At 37.5% G+C, this 23,001-nt stretch overlaps 1 protein-coding gene across 50 annotated transcripts in view; it reads right to left on the bottom strand.

Moving 5' to 3' along the window:
* TTLL5 (tubulin tyrosine ligase like 5) overlaps positions 1 to 23,001 on the bottom strand; it is a 291,747-nt gene that overhangs the window by 180,865 nt on the left and 87,881 nt on the right. For 26 of the 50 annotated variants that reach the window (XR_010130797.1, XM_063698039.1, XM_019009675.4 and 23 more), the window contains 4 exons: positions 18,650 to 18,712; positions 13,728 to 13,766; positions 6,816 to 6,973; positions 5,219 to 5,525 (listed from right to left, as the gene is read on the bottom strand). Coding sequence is in view for 49 of the 50 variants with exons in the window: in XM_063698039.1 (XP_063554109.1) it covers positions 5,219 to 5,525; positions 6,816 to 6,973; positions 13,728 to 13,766; positions 18,650 to 18,712 (567 nt within the window). In the remaining variant the exon portion in view is untranslated. The remainder of the gene's footprint in view (positions 1 to 5,218; positions 5,526 to 6,815; positions 6,974 to 13,727; positions 13,767 to 18,649; positions 18,713 to 23,001) is intronic. The other 24 variants (XM_055361024.2, XM_055361033.2, XM_055361025.2 and 21 more) reach the window with 1 other exon arrangement.

The following is a 23,001-nucleotide window of genomic DNA, read 5'->3' as shown; positions in this document are numbered from 1 at the left end:
AGGATTCCTTCTAAGCAGTACATGAAGGTTTTTCTTTTTAAATTTCCTATTAAAAGAATCAGAGATGGAGAATCCTATTTATTTTCTCATTATTAGCATAAGGGAAAAAAACAAGAATAGAAAATTAGATTTCTTATTCCTTCTCTTTGAAATTTTTTTTTTGAGACAACGTCTCATTCTGTCACCCAGGCTGCAGTGTAGTGGTGGAATCTCAGCTCACTGCAACCTCCATCCTGCTGGATTCACGTGATTCTTGTGCCTCAGCCACCCAACTAGCTGGACTTACAGGTGCACACCATCACACCCAGCTAATTTTTGTATTTTTAGCAGAGACGGGGTTTCACCATGTTGGCCAGGCTGGTCTCGAACTCCTGGCCTCAAGTGATCTGCCTGTCTTGGCCTCCCAAAGTGCTGGGATTACATACAGGCCTGAGTCACTGTGCTTGACCCTCTTTGAACTTTTTAACAACTTTCTTGGGGGAACAGACAGGAGAAGTACTGAATCTTCACAAAAACCACTGTATTAATGAGAAAATATTTTTTACATTTGGAGGTCCATAAGAACTTATCAGTTAGTACAAAAGCAAAAGTGTGGATTTTGCAATGGCAATTAATATTTCTAGTATATAAAAGTGTCCAAAGCAGGAAATAGATAAATCCTATAAAGGGACTCTTAAGACCAAATTTAAGGCCACACTGTTCTCAACTACAAGATGGAATGGCTGGAGCCCAGAGCAAATGAGGGAGGTCCAACAGAGTTTGGCACAGATGAACTGATGGGCCAGGCAGGACAAGCCCAGATGTTCAGTGGGCGAAAGAAATCCTCAAGTCTTGTGAAAAGCACCTTAGCAACATCATTAAAGAACGCAGCTATTTTCTGCCTGGTGGCCTAGGCTGGAAATAAGGAAATCTGATCAAGCTATAGTTTGGAAGACAGAAGTACCAGAGAGACACTGATGATTTTCACCTCAGCTGCTGTTCATGGCAGATCTGTTTTCTTTCAGGCGAGATTTTGGTTACTTCAGCTGATCGGCCTTCTGATACTGTAGCCAAAATTATATCAGCGAAGATTAGGGCCCAACACAAACTTAGTTTACAATCCCCACAAATGCAATCACTGAATGCTTTCTACTGACTGTTTTCACAAGGTTAGGAGGTAGGATTTGGCTAAAGTAAGCTGCAAATCATAAGAGGGCTCCAGTCTAGCTTCCATGTGTGTGTTGGAGAATTGGAGGGCAAGGGAGTCAGGCTGGGGAGTAGATTTGCTTTTGAGAGTTTAATACATAAGAGCTTCAGAACATGAACTATGAATAGGGCTAGATCTTTGTTACCAGCAGGGATGGTTTTTATGGGAGCATAATATGGTTTTGAAATAATACACTTATATTTTCTTTTTTTTTTTTTTTCGAGACAGAGTTTTGCTCTTGTCACCCAGGCTGGAGTGCAGTGGTGTGATCTTGGTTCACTGCAACCTCTGCCTCCCAGGTTCAAGCGATTCTCCTGCCTAAGCCTCCCAAGTAGCTAAGATTACAGGTGCTCACTACTATGCCCAGCTAATTTTTGTATTTTAATAGAGATAGAGTTTCACCATATTGATCAGGTTGGTCTCAAACTCCTGACCTCAGGTGATCCACCCACCTCAGCCTCCCAAGGTGCTGGGATTACAGGCATGAGCCTGCACGCCTGGCCATAAATGTACATTTTCAACTGTTCCTCAAAGACAATAATTATACTCTTGTTTACCCAGAGAGCATATACCACTTTGCCCGGAATCAATCCTATAAGCTTTGTCTCCACAACAAATTATTCTCAAGTCAAAATAAATTTAAAAGATCCTCAGTTTGGGTCAATAAATTCACCTACAATATAATGAGCAAGAAATAGCATGTTTCAGACACCTTCAAATGTAGCAGAATATCCAATTCCACAGATTCATCCCTTTATACTAAAACTTGAAGATCTTTTAAATAAGGGGATTATTGCTCATAAGTTGAGACTTCAATCATTGTTTTGTTGTGAATCACTGTTGCAAAGCAAATGAACAAATATTGAGGTTTCCATTTCTATAAACGTCACGAATGTTAATTCTGAGACTGTCTCTAAGGTATTGGACACATTGTTCAGCTAGTCACTTGCAACAAACCCCCCAAAAGATGAAAGAATAAAAACCAGAATGATTTACACCAAAGAAACCTATTTTAAAAAACAAAAGGTTATGCAGATGCTCAGTATATAAGATATGCAACAATGACGCGATCCTTAGAGTTTTGAACCCTGGCCGTGGACTTTCCCCAAACCCCTAAGTAGCCTCTGAGACACTTCACCGAACAATGAGCAGCTTTAGGGAGCACAGTCTGAAAACCACTGATTGACACTAACGCAGCCTGCAATTTTAACAGTTTACTCATTCAAAGTGAGAGCCACAAGATTCATGAAGAAATAATTTATTTCTACAACAACTAAGCAGAATGTTATTGCTGGAAAGGACCTTAGAATACAGTCCAGTGGTTTTCAAATGCTCTATTTTCAATTCAGTGAAATCTTCTTTCCCTCTAGGAAGAAGTTTGAAAAAACACTTGTCTAACTCCACATCTTGGATTGACAGAAAAGGAAACTGAGGCCTAGAGAAGCTCTTTGACTTGTCTATGACCACACGGCCAGTTGGTAGCACTAAAACAGCCAGAGCTCAGGTCTTCTGACTGAGTTTAGCGTATTCTGTTCTCCACTGACAGAACTATTCTTATTCTCCATGACACTGTTCCAAACCTTAACTCTATCCCCTGCTACTCCAATGTCACCCTCCAGCCTTTCAGTATAAGAACTGGCCTCTAATTTAGAAATAAAGACTATCATGCATAAACGGCTAAACTTCCTTGCTCTTAAACTTCTATCAACTTCATTCATCCCATAGCACTTTCTTTCTGACTGACAGGAAGAGATACTCCCTCCTCTGGCCTCTTCCCACCTTCCTTTAGTACTCTTCTCTACCAATATGTCCATTTCTGCATTTCTAATCCTCTTATCCTCAAACCCTTCCCCTTAGTCTATAAACAACCTCCAGAACCTCTTCTCAAAAGAAAAAAAAAATCCGTTTCTTTTAGCTGGCTGTCTCCCTGATGCATTCTTACCTTCCTTTCATTGCCAAACCCTTAGACAGTTAGTTCACACTTGCTTTCTTATTTTCTCCGCTCACAACTGGTCTTCCACCTACTCAGTTGGCCCTAGGTCACAAATCCAGAAGTCTCTTTTCACTATTCATCCTAACTAGGGCTGTTTGAGGCTCTACAGACCTGAAATGCTCATTCTGCAGCTTTTACCATACTACTCCTTCCTGATCTTATGTCTATTGCTCTAACTGCTACATCTTGACCTTTTTACTGACTTACCCATTGAACAGTGAGTGGTATTCCCCAGGGCTCAATTCTTTTTTTATCCTTGCTGAACCAAATAAATTTGTGAACAATCTTATCCATTCTGAAGACTTTACCTATCAACTATACAATCCTGTTCAACCTTGATCAACAAAGCTGTCCACCTGTCTATTGGACTTTAGCCCAGAACCCTTCTTCCTTACTACATCTTAAATCAAACTCATTGTTTTTAACATGAAACCAACTCCTATGTTCCTTATATTGACCAAAGGCACCACCAAGTTTCCAAATGTGAAAAACTTAGTCTCATCGATTTTACTTTGCAAATTTTACTAAGTCCATCCCATTCTCTCCACTCCTAAAGACAATACAAGGCCTTCATCTTCCCGGCTCTGGACAATTCTAACAGTCCGTAACTCACCCCCCTGCCTTTAGTTTCACTATCCCACAATGCGAGCACGATTTACTTTCTAAAACAAGATCTCACCGTATCATTTATCTGCTTAAAAGTCATCTAGAAAATAAAGCTTAGGCTCCTCTTACGGCGCTTCACAATCTAACAACATGCAATTTTTTAGTCTCATTTCTTACCATGCTCTTCTCCCTATGTAATTCCTCTAGTCTGTATTTTGTAAACACACCAAGCTCATTACGATGCCTGGGCTTTTGTACTTGCTATTCTGCTGGAAGTATTCTGCCTCCTACTATTCACACGACTGACTCCTCATCATTCAGGACTTACCTCAAAGGTTACCTCTTCATGCCAGATCACTGCAATTAAGTAACTCTGCCCAATTACATTCTAACGTTACACCATCTTATTGTCCTGACAGCATTTCTCACGACCTGAAATGACCTTGTTTCTTTGTTAACCGTCATTCTTCCCCACTAGACTGTAAATTCCAGGCCTATCTTGGTCCCCACAGTAATGTGATATGGCCTAGCACAATTCTTGGCATAGGGCAGGTGCTCAATAAAAACTCACTGAGGGACTTAATGAATGACTGTATTATCACACCTCTATGTCTTTTTTTTTTTTTTTTTTTTTTTTTTTAAGATGGAGTTTCACTCTTGTTGCCCAGGCTGGAGTGCAATGGCACAATCTTGGCTCACTGCAAACTCCACCTTCCAGGTTCAAGCAATTCTCCTGCTTCATCCTCCCGAGTAGCTGGGATTACAGGCATGCACCACCACACCCAGCTAATTTTGTATTTTTAGTAGAGACAGGGTTTCTCCATGTTGGTCAGGCTGGTCTTGAACTCCTGACCTTAGGTGATCCGACCACCTCGGCCTCCCAAAGTGCTGCAATTATAGGTGAGACACTGCGCTTGGCCACCTCTACGTCTTTATTGCCTCTACCTAGCACTCCCACATTTAACCATCACTTCCCAAAGCTCCTGAAACCCTACTCATCAGTCAAGGCCTGATTCAAATTTTCCCTTGTCCATAATGCCTTTCTAGCCCTCCCAAGCCAGACCAATCACTCTTTTTCTGTGTCCTAAGACCACTTTGTTCATAGTGGGGCCATGGCCTGAGCTCTCTGTCTCTGATACTAAACGATGAGCTGCTTGAGCTCCTTGTCCCAGTTACCTTATACTCAGTGACTGACACAAATGCCCAACCAATGAGACCCGGGTTTGTATCATAGCTCTACCTTAGACAAGTTACCTAACCTCTCTAAGGCTCAGTTTCCTTAATAATAACAGTATCTAATCACAGTCATTATTTCATAGGACTTCTGTAAATATTAAATGAAAAATGACTGTAAAACCACTAAAATAGTACCTGGTACACAGTACAAGTTAGCTGTTATCGGTTTTACTAATATAATTATAAAAGATACATACCTAAGATGGCCATTATCTTGAAGAATCTGCATCAGGTTAAATTTAGGCTCTAGCTCCTGAGTCTCAAGTTTGCAGCAGTGTCCACCTTTATTATTCCATTCACGAACTTTCATGGAATTTTCTTTGGGTGTATTTTCTACCAAAGCTGTCAATGAGGGTGTATATTTGGCTTGATTTTCTCTAAGAAATCCTGCAGACTCCTCCTGGGAAGCCTCCTGTTCTTCATCTTCATTGTCTAATGCGACTTCTTCCTCCTCTTCACTCTCTGTCTCAGTTTTAACATTCATTTCAGCTGGTTGGGTAATCACTAAATGCGAAGAATCACTAATGTTGCTGAAAAAAGGATTAAATGTTCCTCTCTCCCAATACCTTCCTTTTCTCTTTTTAGTAAAAGCCCATTTCTAAACCAAACCACTAACAAGGCACAGAATTAATAGCAACCACATGTCACTCTCTAATCTCATATATTCTTTTATTTATTTTTCTTTATATTTATTATCATTTTTTGATTCAGGGTCTCACTCTGTTGCCCAGGCTGGAGGGCAGTGGCAGGATCTCGGCTCATTACAGCTTGACATCCTGGGGTCAAGTAGTCCTCCAACCTCAGCCTTCCAAGTAGCTGGGACTATAGGCACATGTTACCATACCCAGATAATTTTTGTATTTTTTGTAGAGACAGGATTTTGCCAGATTGCCTGGGCTGGTCTCAAACTCCTGGGCTCAAGCGATCTGCCCACCTTGGCCTCCTAAAGTGCTGGGATTACAGGCATGAGGCACCATGCCTGGCCTAATGTTACATATTCTAAAACCTATTAATAATCTTCATTAAAGTATACATTTTTCATCATACTCTCATCATCACTCTCTCACAACTTAAGGCAAAAAATAAAAATAAAAAAACAAAAAACCCTTGGCTTAGTAATTTCTATAGTGTGTTAGAGATTTTTTTAAAAAGCACCCTTCATGGAGGTATAAAGAACAGGGGAATATCTTTCTATCCTATGTTTATTCATTATCATTCTCTATCGCCTTGTAAGTTGCATGAGGACAGAGACCATATCTTTTTTATTTACCAGCAAAACCTCAGTGACTAACACACTGCCTGACACAGACGTTCACAGGAGGGAAGGAGAGAAAAAAAGGAAATCAGTATATCAGTCAATTATAAACAGACCTACAACACTGTAGAAGCTGGGAGAGAAAGAAATTCCACTTTGTCTAAAATACTTATGCCATTCAGCAATGTTAAAGAATGAACTGAACTTACCTAATTATAAAAAACCTGAACAGTAATGCTCAGGATTCCATTAAACTCAGGCTAATATTATTTCTAGAGTATCAGGTATTTGTATGATGCTGACATAAGAGCAAAGGCCAAAATGTATGTGTTTCAGATAGTCTTCAATACAAATATTATACAGTGGAAGGTTTAAAAACTTAAGACTTTGTTGAAATTAAGTTTCAGAGAAAAAACTATATAAAAAAGGTGTATGTGATCAGGAAGATTCTGACTCATGAAATACCGAGTAAGCAGCTGGTTAACTCAGTCTGGCAGGATCCAGATAAGGGAGTTTGGTGAAAGCTCACCAGCAGGTACCTGGGTATTTTGGCCTCATTGCCCTCAATCTGCTACTCCGTCGTCTACGTTTTCGCACCTCCAGAGACAGGAGCTTCCTCTCGTAAAGTGCAGCATGCAGCTTGGCCTTTGAATTCAGACTCTCTATCTTCAATTCTGGCGCTCCATCAGCAGTCATTCTAGGGGAAAAGCAACATGGTAGCTATGGCCTTCAGAAAGTTCTCTCCTTCATTCCAAGGCTAAGCTTCCCAGAATTCCATAATGCTGACATACTGGACATGGTAACTCAAGTGAATTCTAAAAGTCTGACAGATAAAGAGGAACACTAGAATCTACGTTAAAACCTCACTAGTGACCCATTTGAATTTATTAAATGTTCTAAAAAAATATGCGGCTAAAGACAATGTTTAAGACCTTTAAGTGTTCAGTGATGCTGATTATTACTTTACTGCAGGGATTATAAAATGCCACCCAACACCTTATACCTTAAAATACTTTATACCTTAAAAACGACAACATCTTAATTCTTAAGTTGAGTGGTGGCAAATGGTGTTTGTTTCATTTCTACCCATTATAACTTACTCAGCATTTTATAAATATTCTTTTCAATGTATATAAAATCTAAACAATATGGATTTAGCAGAGGTTCAGATGAGGGGAACAAAGGCTGATGATCTGTGAACACGTGAGGGAGCACCGAGTTGACTGAGACGCATAGAAGTGTCTTAGTGAAAAGTCACCAAGCCCTAGGGACTCACCAAGTCTCAAGCATCCCAACATGAGGAAATGCCAAGGCACCCACCCTCCTTTAAGATCCTGATTATATACAGGAGAAGGTGGAGCAAGGTGGCAGGGACTTTACAGGCGTTAAGTACAGGTCAGGAGTTACAGTCAGAGGCACAGACAAGGGAAGGCAGCAGAGATAGGACAAGGCTAAATACATCAAGTCAAGAATGAGAAATGGGATGTGGAAAGGGGGCTGGCACCAGCTACATTAGGCATTAAAGTAACACAAACCACAAATCAGCGAGTGACTGATATGAGGCCCAGTCTAGACAAGGACTGCGCAAAATACAAGAGAGGCAGCCATAACCAAGTCACCAAAGAGAGGGCTCTGGGTCACCAGGTCAGAAAAGCAGTATCTATTATCAGTGACTGAAAGCATGTAGCCAACTCTCTACGCTCAAACGCAATATCTAATTGGTTGGCTCTGAACTCTCTAGAACTCAAAGTGTGTTCCCTTTGAGGTCAAGAAATCATCCTAACTCCTCTGGGAGTTTTCAGTCTCTGAGTATAATAAAAAGGCTGTGCCATTTGGTCTATTTAGGACCTTTCTGATAGGGATTTCTGGGTGGATGGAATGGATGGTAAGTCTTTTGGAGGCCTTCTCTCCAGAGTAAGACAAAGAGCCAAAAACAGGAAGGTCCTGGAACTGGGAGCAGAAATGGGAAGCAAATCAATGAACTTTAAAAATAGTTCCAATGTATTTTATCAGAGTCCCAAAGAGTACGTACACACACACACACACACACACACACAGAGAGAGAGAGAGAGAGCTATAGAAATAAACTTTTAGCCAATTCAATAATAAATAAAATAAAACAAATCTGATAGAAAGATAAAATCATTTAAACCATTTATTTAATAATGTCTGGCTAACTTGGTCAATTTTGTATTTTTTTTTAAACTTGGTCAAATTTGATAACCGTATGGACAAACATGGGCATAGCTTAACACCGACATTGTTATCTCATAAACACACAAACTCTCTCTCCAATGACATGTCTCTTAAAAACTTAATGTGATTGGAGACAATTTAATGTTTGAGGTCATCCTAATTAAATGAGTGGAAGTTCATTCAACACCCTAATAAGTTAAAGCCCAGTGTTTACATTCACGAACCACTGTTCATTATATAAACAAGAGTTTATATTGTCTACATTATACCGTCTACATTGTCAAGAACTCCATTCTTTAGGAAAAAAAGATTTCTTTTTATCAACAAAAACTCAAAAAATAAACTTCTGAAAACATGAACGCTAAAAGCTCACAGATATGGAGAAGCTACTACAAATCTCTTCCTCTAAAGATATTTTAAAATAACAACTAAGAACCAAGAGACCCTGGATAAACAGATAAATCCTAAATAGTACAAGGGATAGAGGACAGGGAATGCTGGGTAAAATATGAATCTGATAAGCCAGAATAATAGTTCTATGAGGGCAAGGACCATGTTTGTCTTGTATCACTGTATCCTAGATGCTTATGAGACTGTCCAGCACACAGCTGACTTGCCATAAATATTGGTTAATTAACAAACAATTGAATTTCCTAAAAATAAGTTGGATATCTTTTAGCTACATCTTTTTCATTTACTTTTTCCAACTATTTATTTATTTATTTATTTATTTTGAGACGGAGTCTCGCTCTGTCGTCCAGGCTGGAGTGCAGTGGCGCCATCTCGATTCACTGCAACCTCTGCCTCCTGGGTTCAAGCAATTCTCCTGCCTCAGCCTCCCAGGTAGCTGGGACTACAGGCATGTGCCACCACGCCTGGCTAATTTTTTGTATTTTTAGTAGAGATGGGGTTTCACCGTATTAGCCAGGATGGTCTCAATCTCCTGACCTCATGATCCACCTGCCTCGGCCTCCCAAAGTGCTGGGATTACAGGTGTGAGCCACCGCGCCCAGCCCCCAACATTTTTTTTAAAAATATTTAAACAAAAGTTTAAAGAATTGTACAGTGAACAACCATATACCTACTTACCACCTAGTTTCTACAATTAACAATTTACTATATTTTGTTTTGTCACGTATATATCCAATCATACATCCTTCATCCATCAGTCTATCTAATTTTTAAAGCAATTCAAAGTTAGAGACATCAGTGCATTTTGCTCATAAACATTTCAACATGCATATCATTACTAACTAGAGTTCAATAATTGTTTTATAGAACTGTGTTGGGTAAGCTACAAGTTACATACAGTGACATATCCAAATATTAAATGTCCACTTAATGCGTTCTGACAAATGCCTAGAACTATATAACCTAAACTCTTAACATTAGTATCACCTCAGAAGTTCTCATGCCCCTTCCCACTCCTATCCAGTCAATCCTTCCCTAACGTCCTGAAGGCAATCACTGTTGTAAATTTTTCATCATGTATTACTTTTGCCTGTTCTAGAATTTCATAAAAATGAAACCATACAGTATGAACTGTTTTGTATAAGGCTTCTTTCATTCAGCATGCTTTTGAGATTCACTCTTGTGTGTGTCAGTATTCATCCCATTTTATTTCTGAGCAGTAGGTCACTGTCTGAATAACCCACAGTTATCTGCTCTCTTGTTGGACACTTAGGTTGTTTCCTGTTTTGGAGCATTATGAATAAAGCTACTATGAACGTATTTGTACAAGCTGTTTTGTGATTATGTTTATTTCTTCTGTGTAGATCTCAAAGTGAAATTTGTATATTTCTAACAAACTGCCAGTCTCTTCCTAAAGTGCTTGTACCAGTTTACACTGTCAACGACAATTTATCACAGTTCTGTTAGTTCCACATCCTTACCGCCATTTAGTATTCAGTATAATATCAGCCATTCTGCTAGATGTTCAGTGGTATAACGTGGTTTTACTTTGTAATTCCCTGATAACTAATGCTGTTAAGCACATTTTCATAAGCATATTGGCTACTCATATATCTTCCTTTTGAAGTGTCTGTTCAAATATTTTATCCTTTTGTAATTGGGTTGATGGTCTTTTTATTATTGAGTTGTAGGAGTTCTTGATAGTTCCTAGATATCAATCCTTTGACAGATATGTTTGATGCATATTTCCACTCAGTCAGTGGCTTGCCAAATCATTTTCCTAACAGTATCTTATAATGAAGTTTTTAATCTTGAGAAAATATAACATTATTTGTTTTTTATTGCTTTCTGTGTCATGTCTAAAAACACTGCCAAGCCCAAAGTCACAAAGATATTATGTTTTCTTCAATAAGTTTTATAGTAATCATTTTTGTATCTATGAATCATCTCTAATTTCTATGGGAAACAGCGGTTGGGGTTCATTTTTAAAAATACGATATTCAGTTGTTCCATCCTCATTTTTAAAAAATAATTTCCTTTCACCATTGGATTACTTTGACCATATAAATGTGGGTCTATTTCTGGGCTTCCTATTCTGTTTCAATGTGATCAGTTTGCCAATATCTTGAATACTGTAGAATTACAGTATTTAGGTCAAGTACATTAAGTCTTTTTCAAGATTACTTTGGATATTCTGAGTCCTCTGTATTTGAATATAAATTTTTAAATGTTGGTCTGTTCCTTTTAAAAAAATCTACCAGAATAATGATTGAAATTGCACTGGATCTTTATATCAATTTGAGGAAAATGGCTATTTTAACTATATGAATTCTTCTAATCAACAAATATGGCATATCTCTCCATTTATTTAGGTCTTCTTTAATTTCTTCCAGTAATATTTAATAGTTTTTACTGTATAGGTATTGAACATGTTTTGTTAAATTTATTCCTAAGTATTTCATATTTTCAAATGCTGTTGTAAATATAATTTAAAATTTCATTTTCCAGTTATTTACTACTAGTACATTAAGATACAATCAATTTTAGTATGTCGATCTTGTATCCTAAGACCTTGCTAAGTTCACTTCTGTGTTCTTGTAGTTATAGATGCCTTAGGATTTTCTACTAACCTGATCATGTCATCCAAAAATAGACATTTTACTTCCTCCTTTCCAATCTGTGTGCATTTCTTTTTTCACTGCCTTGCTTTACTATACTAATGTACAATGTGAATAAAAGTGGTATGAGTGGATATCTTGCCCTATTACAAATCATATGGAAAAAGCCTTCAATATTTTACTGAATATGATGATAGCAAGAGGTTTTTCATATAAGGCCTTTATCAAAGAAGTTTCCTTCTATTTCTGATTTGCTGAGTTTTTCTCATAAGTATGTGCTGAATTTCATCAGTTGCTTTTTTGGGATATCTAATGAAATGATAATCTAGTTTTTCCCTTGTAATTAATATGGTGAATTTCAATGACTAATTTTCAAATGTTAAGCCAACCTTGCAATACTGGGGAAAATCTCAGTCATATGTATTATCCTTTTTATACTGGCAGATTAGATTTGCTAGTATTAAGAAATTTTGTGTCTATGTTCATGAAGGATATTAGCCTGTAATTTTCTCTTCTTCTATTTTAATGTCTTTGTCAGGTTTTGGAATCATAGTCATGCTGGCATCGTAAGATGAACTGGGAAGTGTCCCTTCCTATATTCTTAAAAGAATCTGTATAAGATTGGTGTTATTATTCCTCAAATGCTTGACAGAATTCAATAGTGAAACCAGTGAGCCTGGAGTTTTCTCTATAGGAAAGTTTTTCAGGGCAATTTCAATTTTCTCAACAGATACAGGGCTTTTCAAAATTTCTACTTCAGCTGGTATCAGTTTGGGTGTTGCCCCCAACTTTCCCACCACCACAAAGAACTGTCATTTCAACTAAGTTGTCAAAGTAATGGAATAAAGTTGCTAATAATATTGCCTTAATATCCTTTTTCCGCACCTTAGCATCCACTTTATGTCTGTTGAATCTATAGTGAAATCCTCTCTTTTCTATCTGATGATATTGGTAATTAGTGTCCTTTCTCTTTATTCTAGATCAGTCTACCTAAGGGTTTATCAATTATGCTACCTTATCAATGAACACACTTTGGATTTTGTTAACATTCTTTACTGTTTGTTTTTTATTTGATTTCTGCCTTTCCTTTCTTCCACTTACTTTGGAGTTACTCTACTTTTTTCAGTTTCTTAAAACAAACATTAGAACAGTGATCTCAGTCCTCAGTTTTCCAAGGTAAGCATTTAAACTTATAATTTCCCCCAAAGCACTACTTTAGCTGTAGCGTACATATCCTGACATATTTTTAGTATCATTCAGTTCAAAGTATTTTCTAATTTTCCTCATGATTTCTTCTTTTACCCATGGATTATTTAGAAATGTTTAATTCCCAAATATGTGAAGATTTTCTATTGTTATTGATATTCAATTCTATTGGGGCCAAAGAATATACTCTGTATCATTTTAATCCTTTTAAATATATTAGGACTTGTTTCATGCTCCAGCATATGGTCTATCATATGCCAGCTTGCATCTGCTTACACCTCTACAGGGCCCAAAATCCCTATTGATGGCAATATAAAATGAGTGCCAAAAAATGAACAACAGAACTCAGTGCTCTTCATATATTCTTAATGTTTAAGATTTTTTTCTTTTTTCTCAATTTCCAAGTTAACAGCAGTATGTTATAGGAAAGCATATTTCTTGACTCAAAACTGGAGAAAACTTATACACCAAGTGTGACTTTCTATTTGGAAACAAGCTACAAACTTGATTTATCTCAGTTTTCCCTTAACTAAATGGCAATCATAATGTATTCCTTCTTTAAAGAAAAATTAGATTTATGCTTTAAAGGGCTCTCTGCCTAAATGAAAGTCCACAGGTGTTTTGTATACTTTCAGTTCTGTGGCAAACTAGAAACAGGTTCTCTTCTGTACCATGAGGCACAGAGCTGTGTGCCTCAGTTATGTCAAGGCCAAAACACAAACTCTTTACTTGAATCTAACATGACAGTAGTTTCAAAATCTCATTAATACTCTCTCTCACACAGCTAAACGAGAATACCATCTTCAGTTAGAATAGTATACCTGTAGTTACAGTGAAGTAAATCTCAAACTTAGCTTGTAAAAAGTGGCCACAAAACACTTTTTCAATAGAAAAAATTTTTATGTTACTATTCAAGCTGAACCAAACTAAAAATGGTTATATAAGGTATTATGCTTAGTCTGTGCATGGTCACACATTATGCACATGGAAAGCATTCCTCAACTTTTAAAAGTCAATTACCGTGTTCTTCCTGTCAATAAGCTTCTTCTTGGGTTTCCCCTACAGAAGTAGAAAGGACAACCGGGTTAGAGAATGCTATTCAGGTAGTCTCTCTTGAGTTCACACACACATGCACTCCAGAAATTTTTAATACAGAAATTCAACATGACATTAGGTCAAGGAGGGCATCTTTGCAGAAGAGCAGACAGGTAAATTGAGAACATTCTCATAAAAGAGTAGAGTGCTGTGAGCTGGAGGGACATCAATAAAAAACAAAAAAGGACAAATTATAGAGAAAAATTCTAATAATAATTTGTACTTGCTTATCTATTTACAAAGCAAACTGCTTATTCATCACAACCACCATGTGAAGAAGGTTGTTAATTCGCTCCATTTATAGAAAGGAGCAGGATAAAATAATTTTTTGACCTGCCATGGTCGGAGCTTAAAGGGCTTACATCTGAGCCCCTGGCTTAGGTCTCAAACTGCAGTGCTCTTTCTACTTTCACTGATCTGTTTTAGGAAAAGAAACCAAGCTCAATTCTCATGGGGTTCAAAAGGGATGCTCATCAGAAATATATTTTCCACAATTAAAAAAAAACTCTATTAAAAGGACGGGTGCATTGGCTCACAGCTGTAATCCTAGCACTTTGGCTGGCCGAAGCAGGGGGATTGCCTGAGCTCAGGAGGTCAAGACCAGCCTGGGCAATACGGTGAAACCCTGTCTCTACTAAAATACAGAAAATCCGCCAGGCGTGGTGGCGTGCACCTGTAATCCCAGCTACTTGGGAGGCTGAGGCAGGAGAATTGCTTGAACCTGGGAGGCGGAGGTTGCAGTGAGCCAAGATCATGCCACTGCACTCCACTCTGGGCAACAGAGCGAGACTCCTCTCAAAAAAACAAAACAACAACAACAACAACAAAACCTCTATTGAAAAAAGATACTCTCCATTGTCTCTAAACTAAGACTGGGCTCTAACCACAGAAATTGAGTGCTATTCATGTTAAAATAGGCTTTTGTTTTTCTTTTAAAACACTCTCATTCAATTTCCTTTCATTTAACACTCTTAAAAAATTTCTGGCTGGGCAGTGGCTCACGCCTGTAATTCTAGCACTTTGGGAGACCGAGGTAGGTGGATTACTTGAGGCCAAGAGTTCGCGATCAGCTTGGTCAACATGGCGAAACCCCGTCTCTACTACAAAATACAAAAATTAGCCAGGTGTGGTGTCATGAGCCCGTAATCCCAGCTGCTCTGGAGGCTGAGGCAGGAGAATCACTTGAACCCAGAAGGAGGAGGTTGCAGTGAGCCGAGATTGCACCACTGCACTCCAGCCTGGGCAACAGAGTGAGACACTGTCTCAAAAAAAAAAAAAAAAAAAAAAAAAAGTCCCCAGTTTTACTTGTACTCATTTATGTACGTGTGTATTTAATTCAGTACATTTTTATTGCCTGTGTAGGTTCATGTACCCACCACAGAAAAGATACTCAATGATTATATCACCATGAAGATCCCCTATGCTGCCCTTTTATAACTACCCATACCTCTTAAACCCTGCCTCATTAATCTGTTCTCCATTCTAAAATTGTCACTTCAAAAATATTATATAGAGTCACATAACATGTTTTGATTTTTTTTTTGTAAAGAGACAAACGCAATGTAGATGATAGCAAAGAAAAATCCAATGAAAAGGTAAGTCTTCACCAGATGTTTTGTCTTTCCTTTCCCATGTTTTCTATCCATGTTAATGTCCTGATATTGTCAGGTAATCATCAGAAAGTCTCAAAATGATTTTAAGTTTTTCACCCAGATAATGGTTTTCTCCAGTAATTTGCAATCATGACTTTACATTATAATTACCTGGGCAGCTTTTAGTAAGTACCAATACTTCACTCTGGGTGGGGGTGGGTGGGGGGTGGCCAGGACATAAGCCAGGGTTAAAGCTACTGCCATAGTATAAGACAGTATGTAAGATACGGTTTGCCAGAACAGGGTGGGTAGGTCAGGGAGGAGTCAAGAAGGTAAGGAAGGTAGTCAAAATTAACCTAAAAGAAATGAGTAGAGAATTAGTTTGAAAATGGTCCTAACAATAACAAAATTAATTGGATCTGCAAGAAGGAAAATATCGATTTAGACCGATGAGAGAACAGATTTATTGGAAGATACTAGGACTTGCTACAAACACAATCTCATTTTTTTTCAGTGCATGTTTCCGTGTGTGTGCCTACCATGTGGTAGGTTCTTGATACTGACAAAGATGAACATAACAAAGTACCTACTCTTAAGAGCCAACCTGGAAAGCACAAATTAGTAAACAGGCAATTATACAATCTGGGAATCTAAATTAGACTGAGGGGTAAAAGAAGGGCTGGGAGTACCTCTTTCTAATCTAGGATACAGGAGGAAGGACAAAGCTAGAAGAATTTAGGGATGGATTGAAGGCCATTCCAAAAGAAGGGGAGTTTGTAAGAATATGGATGTGTAAAAGAGCAAGTAGAAATGGCCATCAGTTGGTGTGAAAAAGTGACAATTAGGCTAAAAAGGTAAGCATGGGTAGATCATGAGGGTTTTTCTTAGCTAAATAGGGAAAATTATTATTATTATTATTATTATTATTATTTTTTGGAGACAGAGTTTTGCTCAGGTTGCCCAGGCTGGAATGCAATGGCGCGATCTTAGCTCACAGCAACCTCCACCTCCCAGGTTCAAGCGATTCTCCTGCCTCAGCCTTCCCAAGTAGCTGGGATTATAGGCATGCGCCACCAAGCCCGGCTAATTTTGTATTTTTAGTAGAGATGGGGTTTCTCCATGTGGGTCAGGCTGGTCTCGAACTCCCGACCTCAGGTAATCTGCCCACCTCAGCCTCCCAAAGTGCTGGGATTACAGGCGTGAGCCACCGCGCCTGGCCAAATTATGTTTTTTTTAATCAAAGTTTTTAGAATGCTTCATAAGCAGGAGCTGTTAACTGGGGCCTCAAGAAAGAATGCAGGGAATATACAAACTTGGATAGAAAAAAACTTGTATCCTCTAACTGAAATTTAGCATTTCCTCCATATAAATATAGGAAACTATCCACAGTAGTGGATTAATGTGACTTCATTACCAAAAGAAATAATGCATCTTTCTTCATATTATTTTAGAATTCTTACAACTATTTTGAAATACTGTCAATATTTATCATTCTTTGAAATTACGGTAGGTATTAGATCTGCTGCTAGCTCTTACTATTTAATATGTTAACAAAGAGGCACACATATTATTATACCTCAAATTGTTTATTTTTTGCTACTCCTAGGCAGATACTTCCTCATTTTGGCTAATGCAGTGGTCCCCAGAATGCCTACTCTGCCCTCCTTCCCCTTCCTGGGAAATTCAAGTATAGAAAGATCCAGCCTCAAGCGCAGTGTCCATGTCAGTTCAGAAACAGACCTATATAACCTGTGAAGCAAACCACCTGTCTTAAGCAAACAGTTCATTACTTCTAAATATGACTGGACAAAGATCACCATACATTTGCAGATATATAGAAGTTAAAACTAGAAAGAATAAGATGAATAAATACAACTAATCCAGAAGAATTAAAATAATGCAAAAAACAGAAAGGAACTTTAAACAATCTAAAATAGAGATCTGAAAAGACACTACATCCATGAAATACTAAAACTAATCGAAAAGCAAAAATAGTTCTTGTATATTAAAAACACACTTGCCAAAATAAAAAACTAAATTAAACTCCCCTATCCTGTGTGGGAAATAAATAACAATATAGATATGGTTGAAGATCACTTTAGTTTTGGAAGACAAAATCCAAGAAATCTCCAAGAATTTAAAGCTAAGAAGCAAAACCAAAAGTTTAAAAACAGTAAAGAAATATGGAGGTTATAGCCAAAATTTATCTAACAGGAATTCCACAAGGAGAGAAAAGAAAGGATAAGGGAAATACTTCCCACAGCTGAAAGACTGAAAGGCCGCACTCACTGCATAACCAAAATAATGAAAAATGACCTATCAGAACACATCCTGGCAAAGTATCTAAACTCTAAAGATAAAAGAAACCTTGTAAAAGTTTTCATAGAGGGGAGGAAAAACCCACAGGTTTTATACATATAAAGAAATGAGATTCTGTCTTCTATATAAATCCAAAGATCTCTTTCTTTAGAATCTACACAATGTGATTACTTAATCAATCGTAATTACCACAAATTTACAGAGACAAATTGCAAATCCCATGTATTTCCTGATACTAGATCATGAAATTGCAGATGGTTAAAACATGGGTATCTATTTTAAGAATCCTTCAAAAACGTACATATATCCTCAAAATAATGTAGGTTTCTCTAAATAACTAGGGTGCCTTATTTTGATAATCAATTAATGAACTGTACTGCAATGCAGTTATGTTTCAGGGGCTACAAAAGTATATGGGACTAAGCAGCCCTGATTGCTGTGCTATTTAAATTCCAATGTCTGTTTTCCATCATTTCCTTCTATTTTCCCTTGTACTGAGATTATCAGTTGTCATTTCTTATAAAAGTTTCAGTGTATTTATTTTACGAATTACCCTCCCCTCCACTTTTTCCAATCTGATAATTCTAGTATCTTCAGGTCTAGAAAAACAGATAATCGTGTCTATTAAAACTGCATCTAAAGTATAATGGCACTGAGTAAAGGCCTTCCTTAAAGAAGAATAAAGTTTAAGGCATCTGTTAAAATTGCTCAAAGATCTTTATAGTTAAATTTTTGTCTTTTGGAAATGTTACAAAGTGCTGAGAGTTCATGATAAATTCTGGAAAAATGAGTCATGATAGCATGCTTTCTACAGGACTTTTTTTTCTAGCAGAGATTTTACATAAAGACTTTTATAAGGTCTCTTTCCTTCTTTGACATGTACTTTCTTTTAATCTTGTGATCTAGTCCTAAATTTAAAGTTTAGCAAATCTCTACCTGTCCTGGAAGAGGCGTGTTGCCAGCATATAGTTCATTGAGGTCTTATGCTCGAGGTAGGACCTGAAAAGCAAAGAAAGAAACTGGTTATTTCTTAAGCTAGTTCAAGAGGAAAATGTAGAAATACAACCATGAATCAAGCACAGAAATAACAGGGGTACTTATATACTGTTTTTAATGAAATATACTGTTTCTAAAGTGGCAAAGGAAAAGACAGTTGCTCAAATTTAAATTGTAAGATACTAGAATAGAAACAAATAGAATAAAAAGAATATGGAAAAAGAGGATTTAATGTAGAAAACAGAAAGAAAAACCAGCATTTCTTGGATTAATAATAGGTAATATACTAAATTCAGAAAATAAGACTGAAAGATAAAAGAAAAATTAACAAAAATGTATATATAGGTCAAATGAAACTGGGAATAGGAGATGCATAAAGGGCCTGAAAATGTAGATAAGAGACTGTTTCAATCATGTTATTCCCCAAATTAAGAGCTTTCAGTGGCTCCTCGATGTCTACTGCTTAAGGCAAATGCTTTCTCTTCCAAACTTTCAAAAGTTGGATCATCTGTAACATCAATTCATTCACACTTTCTCCACACAGTTGCCCAACACGGATCCTGCAGTACAGTCAGCCAAGTCTCCTTGGAATCCTCTTGTCAGAGGCATTTGAACCAGATCAACTCCATCTTGAACAGGGGCTGGGTAAAATGAGGCTGAGGCCTACTGGGCTGCATTCCCAGATGGTTAGGAATTCTAAGTCACAGGATGAGACAGGAGGCCTGTACAAGATACAGGTCATAAAGACCTTGCTGATAAAACAGGTCACAGTACAGAAGCTGGCTAAAACCCACCAAAACCAAGATGGCAGCGAGAGGAACAATGGTTGTCCTCACTGCTACACTCCCACCAGCACCACGACAGTTTACAAATGCCATGGCAATGTCAAGAAGTTACCCTACATGGTCTAAAAAGGAGAGACATGAATAATCCACCTTATTTCTTGATTGTTTAGCATACAATCAAGAAATAACCATTAAAAGGGGCAACCAGCGGCCCTCGGGGCTGCTCTGCCTATGGAGCAGCCATTCTTTTATTCCTTTACTTTGTTAATAAACTTGCTTTCACTTTACCTTATGGACTCACCAGAATTCTTTCTTGTACAAGATCCAAGAACCCTCTCTTCGGGTCTGGATCGGGACCCCTTTCCAGTAATACTCTCACACCTCCCACTGATCTTTTGCCTCTGACTGGTTATCTTCTCCCCGTATCTCCTCTACATCTATACAGTGGTCCTCCCTCATGTTTCAGTTACCCACAGTAAATGAAAGACTGAAAATATTACGTGGAAAATTCCAGAGGTAATTCATAAATTTTAAATTATGCACTGTCCTGAGGAGCGTGATGAAATCTCATGCATTCTGCTCTTTCCCACCAGGAATGTGGATCATCCCTTTGTCCAGCGTCTCTGCACTGTAGACACTCCAGGCCCATGAATCACTTAGCAGTGCTTGTGTTCAAAGAATCCTTATTTTACTTAATAATGGCCCCAAAAGACAAGAGTAGTGAGGCTGGCAATCTGCATATGCCAAAGAGAACTGTAAAGTGCTTCCTTTCGGTGAAACGGTAAAAGTTCTTGACTTAAGGAAAAAGAAATCACATGCTGGAGCTGCTAAAATAAGAACAAATTTTCTATCCATGACATCGTGAAGAAGAAGAAAGAAATTCATGCTAGTTTTGCTGTCACACCTCAGATTGCAAAAGTGATGGCCACAGTGCATGATAAGTGCTCAGGTGGAAAAGACATTACATTTTGGGGTGGAAGACATGAGCAGGTGACAGCAGTGTGTCACACCAGAAAGCACTGAGCCCATACAAAGACTTCAGCAAGGGATCTGAAATGAGTGACACCAAGCCATTTACTGCAAATAAGGGATGGTTACACAAATTCAGGAATACAGAAGGTCAACAGTAGCCTAACACCACGTCACAATGCCTATGGCGTTCACCTCACTTCATCTCATCTCACTGTACCATCTCATATCATCACAAAAGGAAGGGTACGTACAGAACAATAAGATATTTGAGAGGCCACATTCACATAACTTGTATTACAGAATATTGTTTTAACTGCTCTATTTTATTATTAGTTACTATTAATATCTTACTGTGCCTAATTAATAAATTTAACTTTATCATGGGTACATATATAGTAAAAAACATAGTATATATAGTTGACCCTTGAACAATGTGGGGTTTAGGGGCACTGGCCCCGCCAGAGTCAAAAATCCGCATATAACTTTTGCTTCCCCAAAAAAGTTAATTACTAATAGCCTACTGTTTACCAGAAGCCTTATCAATAACACAAAAAGTGGATTAACACATATTTTGCATGTTATATGTATTACATACTGTATTCTTACAATAAAGTAAGCTAGAGAAAATAAAATGTATTAAGAAAATCATAAGGAGGAGGAAGAAGATCTAGTTGCTGTCTCGGGGTGGCAGAGGTAGAAGAGAATCCATGTATAATTTTACTTCAAATCCGTGTTGCTTAAGGGTCAACTGTTTGGTACTGTCCAGTTTCCGGCATCCACAGGGGCTCTTGGAAGGTATCCTCCGCTGATAATCCTCTGCTGATAAGCAGTTTTCTACTGTACTACACCCTTCAAAAAGCAGGTCAAGTCCACCCTGCTGTACAAAGCCTTCCCTGATATGCCCTATCGTGTCTTTACTGTATGCCTAAGGACCTCTCATAACCAGTGCCTACAGAGCAAACTTTTTGTTCTAGGAAAGCTGTATGATGCAGCAGGAAAAAAGTAGGATCTAGATCAGAATATCTGACCCAAGTCTCACTGTGTGGTTACGGACAAGTCACATTGTTTTACTGAGCCTTAGAATCCCTGTCATTAAAATGTGAGCGAAACAATGAAGTATACAAAGTACATTAAAATTATAAAAAGCTATACAAATATGAGCTATTCTTATTATTAAGATTAAGAATATTATTAGGAATAAAGTAATAAAGCTATTCTTATTATATGTGTAAGTAATCTTCCATAAACATACTGTTAACTCTCAACTGACAGGGATCCCACCTAATATTTATTTTATACACCAAAGAACCAAGCATAATGTAGACATTTGTTGATAATATATATGTACTAATAAAATAGCATATTTGTTAGTAGATAAACATACCTCCCACATTCTATGTAAAGGCAGTTCAGTTAATATTAATATTAATTGAGCCTCTTTTCTCAGAATGCACCAAGAGAGTTAGAGTGACTTACCAATGTGATTGGTAATTTAGGAAAAATAAACAGAAAATGATGCACTGAGCACCTCTCTTTTTTCTCCTGGGAGCTAATCCCCACTTAGGAAATACATATCCTCTACTGCTCCTATAGGGTCAGCACTCCCCATACATGGCTCAGACCAACCTTGCTTACAATAGGAATATAAGTCCGTCCAATTCTGAAGCTCAACAGGAAGTGCATTTGCTTGTAGACAGTTACAATCAATTCCCCCAACCTAGACTTTATCAGTAAAAAATACAGTATTTTGGTTTCTATCTATTTTAGTCCTTGTTTTATTTCTCAACTAGTTCAAAACCAACCTAATAAAGAAAGGTATCATTGTTGGACTTCCTTAAGAGACCTCAAGATTATTTGTAATTGATTCCATAGAAAAAGATACTCAAAGTAAGGTCCTATATCTTGAAATACTCAAAAGTAAATGGTCCCCCTTTCATTAATTAAAAGATACACTTTCTAGGAAATGCAAAAATTCAAATTCTTTAAAAAACATTTCAAAAGATATACATATATATATAATTTTCAAGAAAACCCATGTAATATTTTTCTGTTGAACTCCTAGGTCTTCATAAGGTATAACTACATGAATAGCGTATTTTAAAAGATAAAAGGACGATTTCTCTATGAACAGCTAGGTTTTCAAAACAAGCAAGCAAATTTTTAAAAATGGCTTTTTCTTTTATTGCTCTAAGTTCTACCTCTATACTTAGAACCACGAACATCCCAACTAGGTCAAAATGCAATCACCAGAGGAAGAAAGTGTGTTGCCTATAAACAAGTACAAAGAGTGTCAACCTTACTAGAAATCATAGAAATGCAAATCAAGACCAAAATAAGATATTTTACTCCCATTAGACTGACAAAAATTAAGAAGTCTGACAGTACTGCAATTGGAGAAGATACAGATCAACAGACTCTCTTATGCATTGCTGATAGTTTACACAGCCACTTTGGAAAACAATTTAGCTTTATCTTTTTTCCTAAAGCATTACCTTTTAAAGCTTAACATTCACATGTCTTAAGGCACTAAGCCTA

The sequence above is a fragment of the Gorilla gorilla genome, chromosome 15 (assembly GCF_029281585.2).
Source record: "Gorilla gorilla gorilla isolate KB3781 chromosome 15, NHGRI_mGorGor1-v2.1_pri, whole genome shotgun sequence".
In the NCBI taxonomy this organism is placed as follows: domain Eukaryota; kingdom Metazoa; phylum Chordata; class Mammalia; order Primates; family Hominidae; genus Gorilla; species Gorilla gorilla.
Note: the sequence above shows the minus strand (reverse complement) of the source record. Positions and strands in the feature narration are given on the sequence as shown.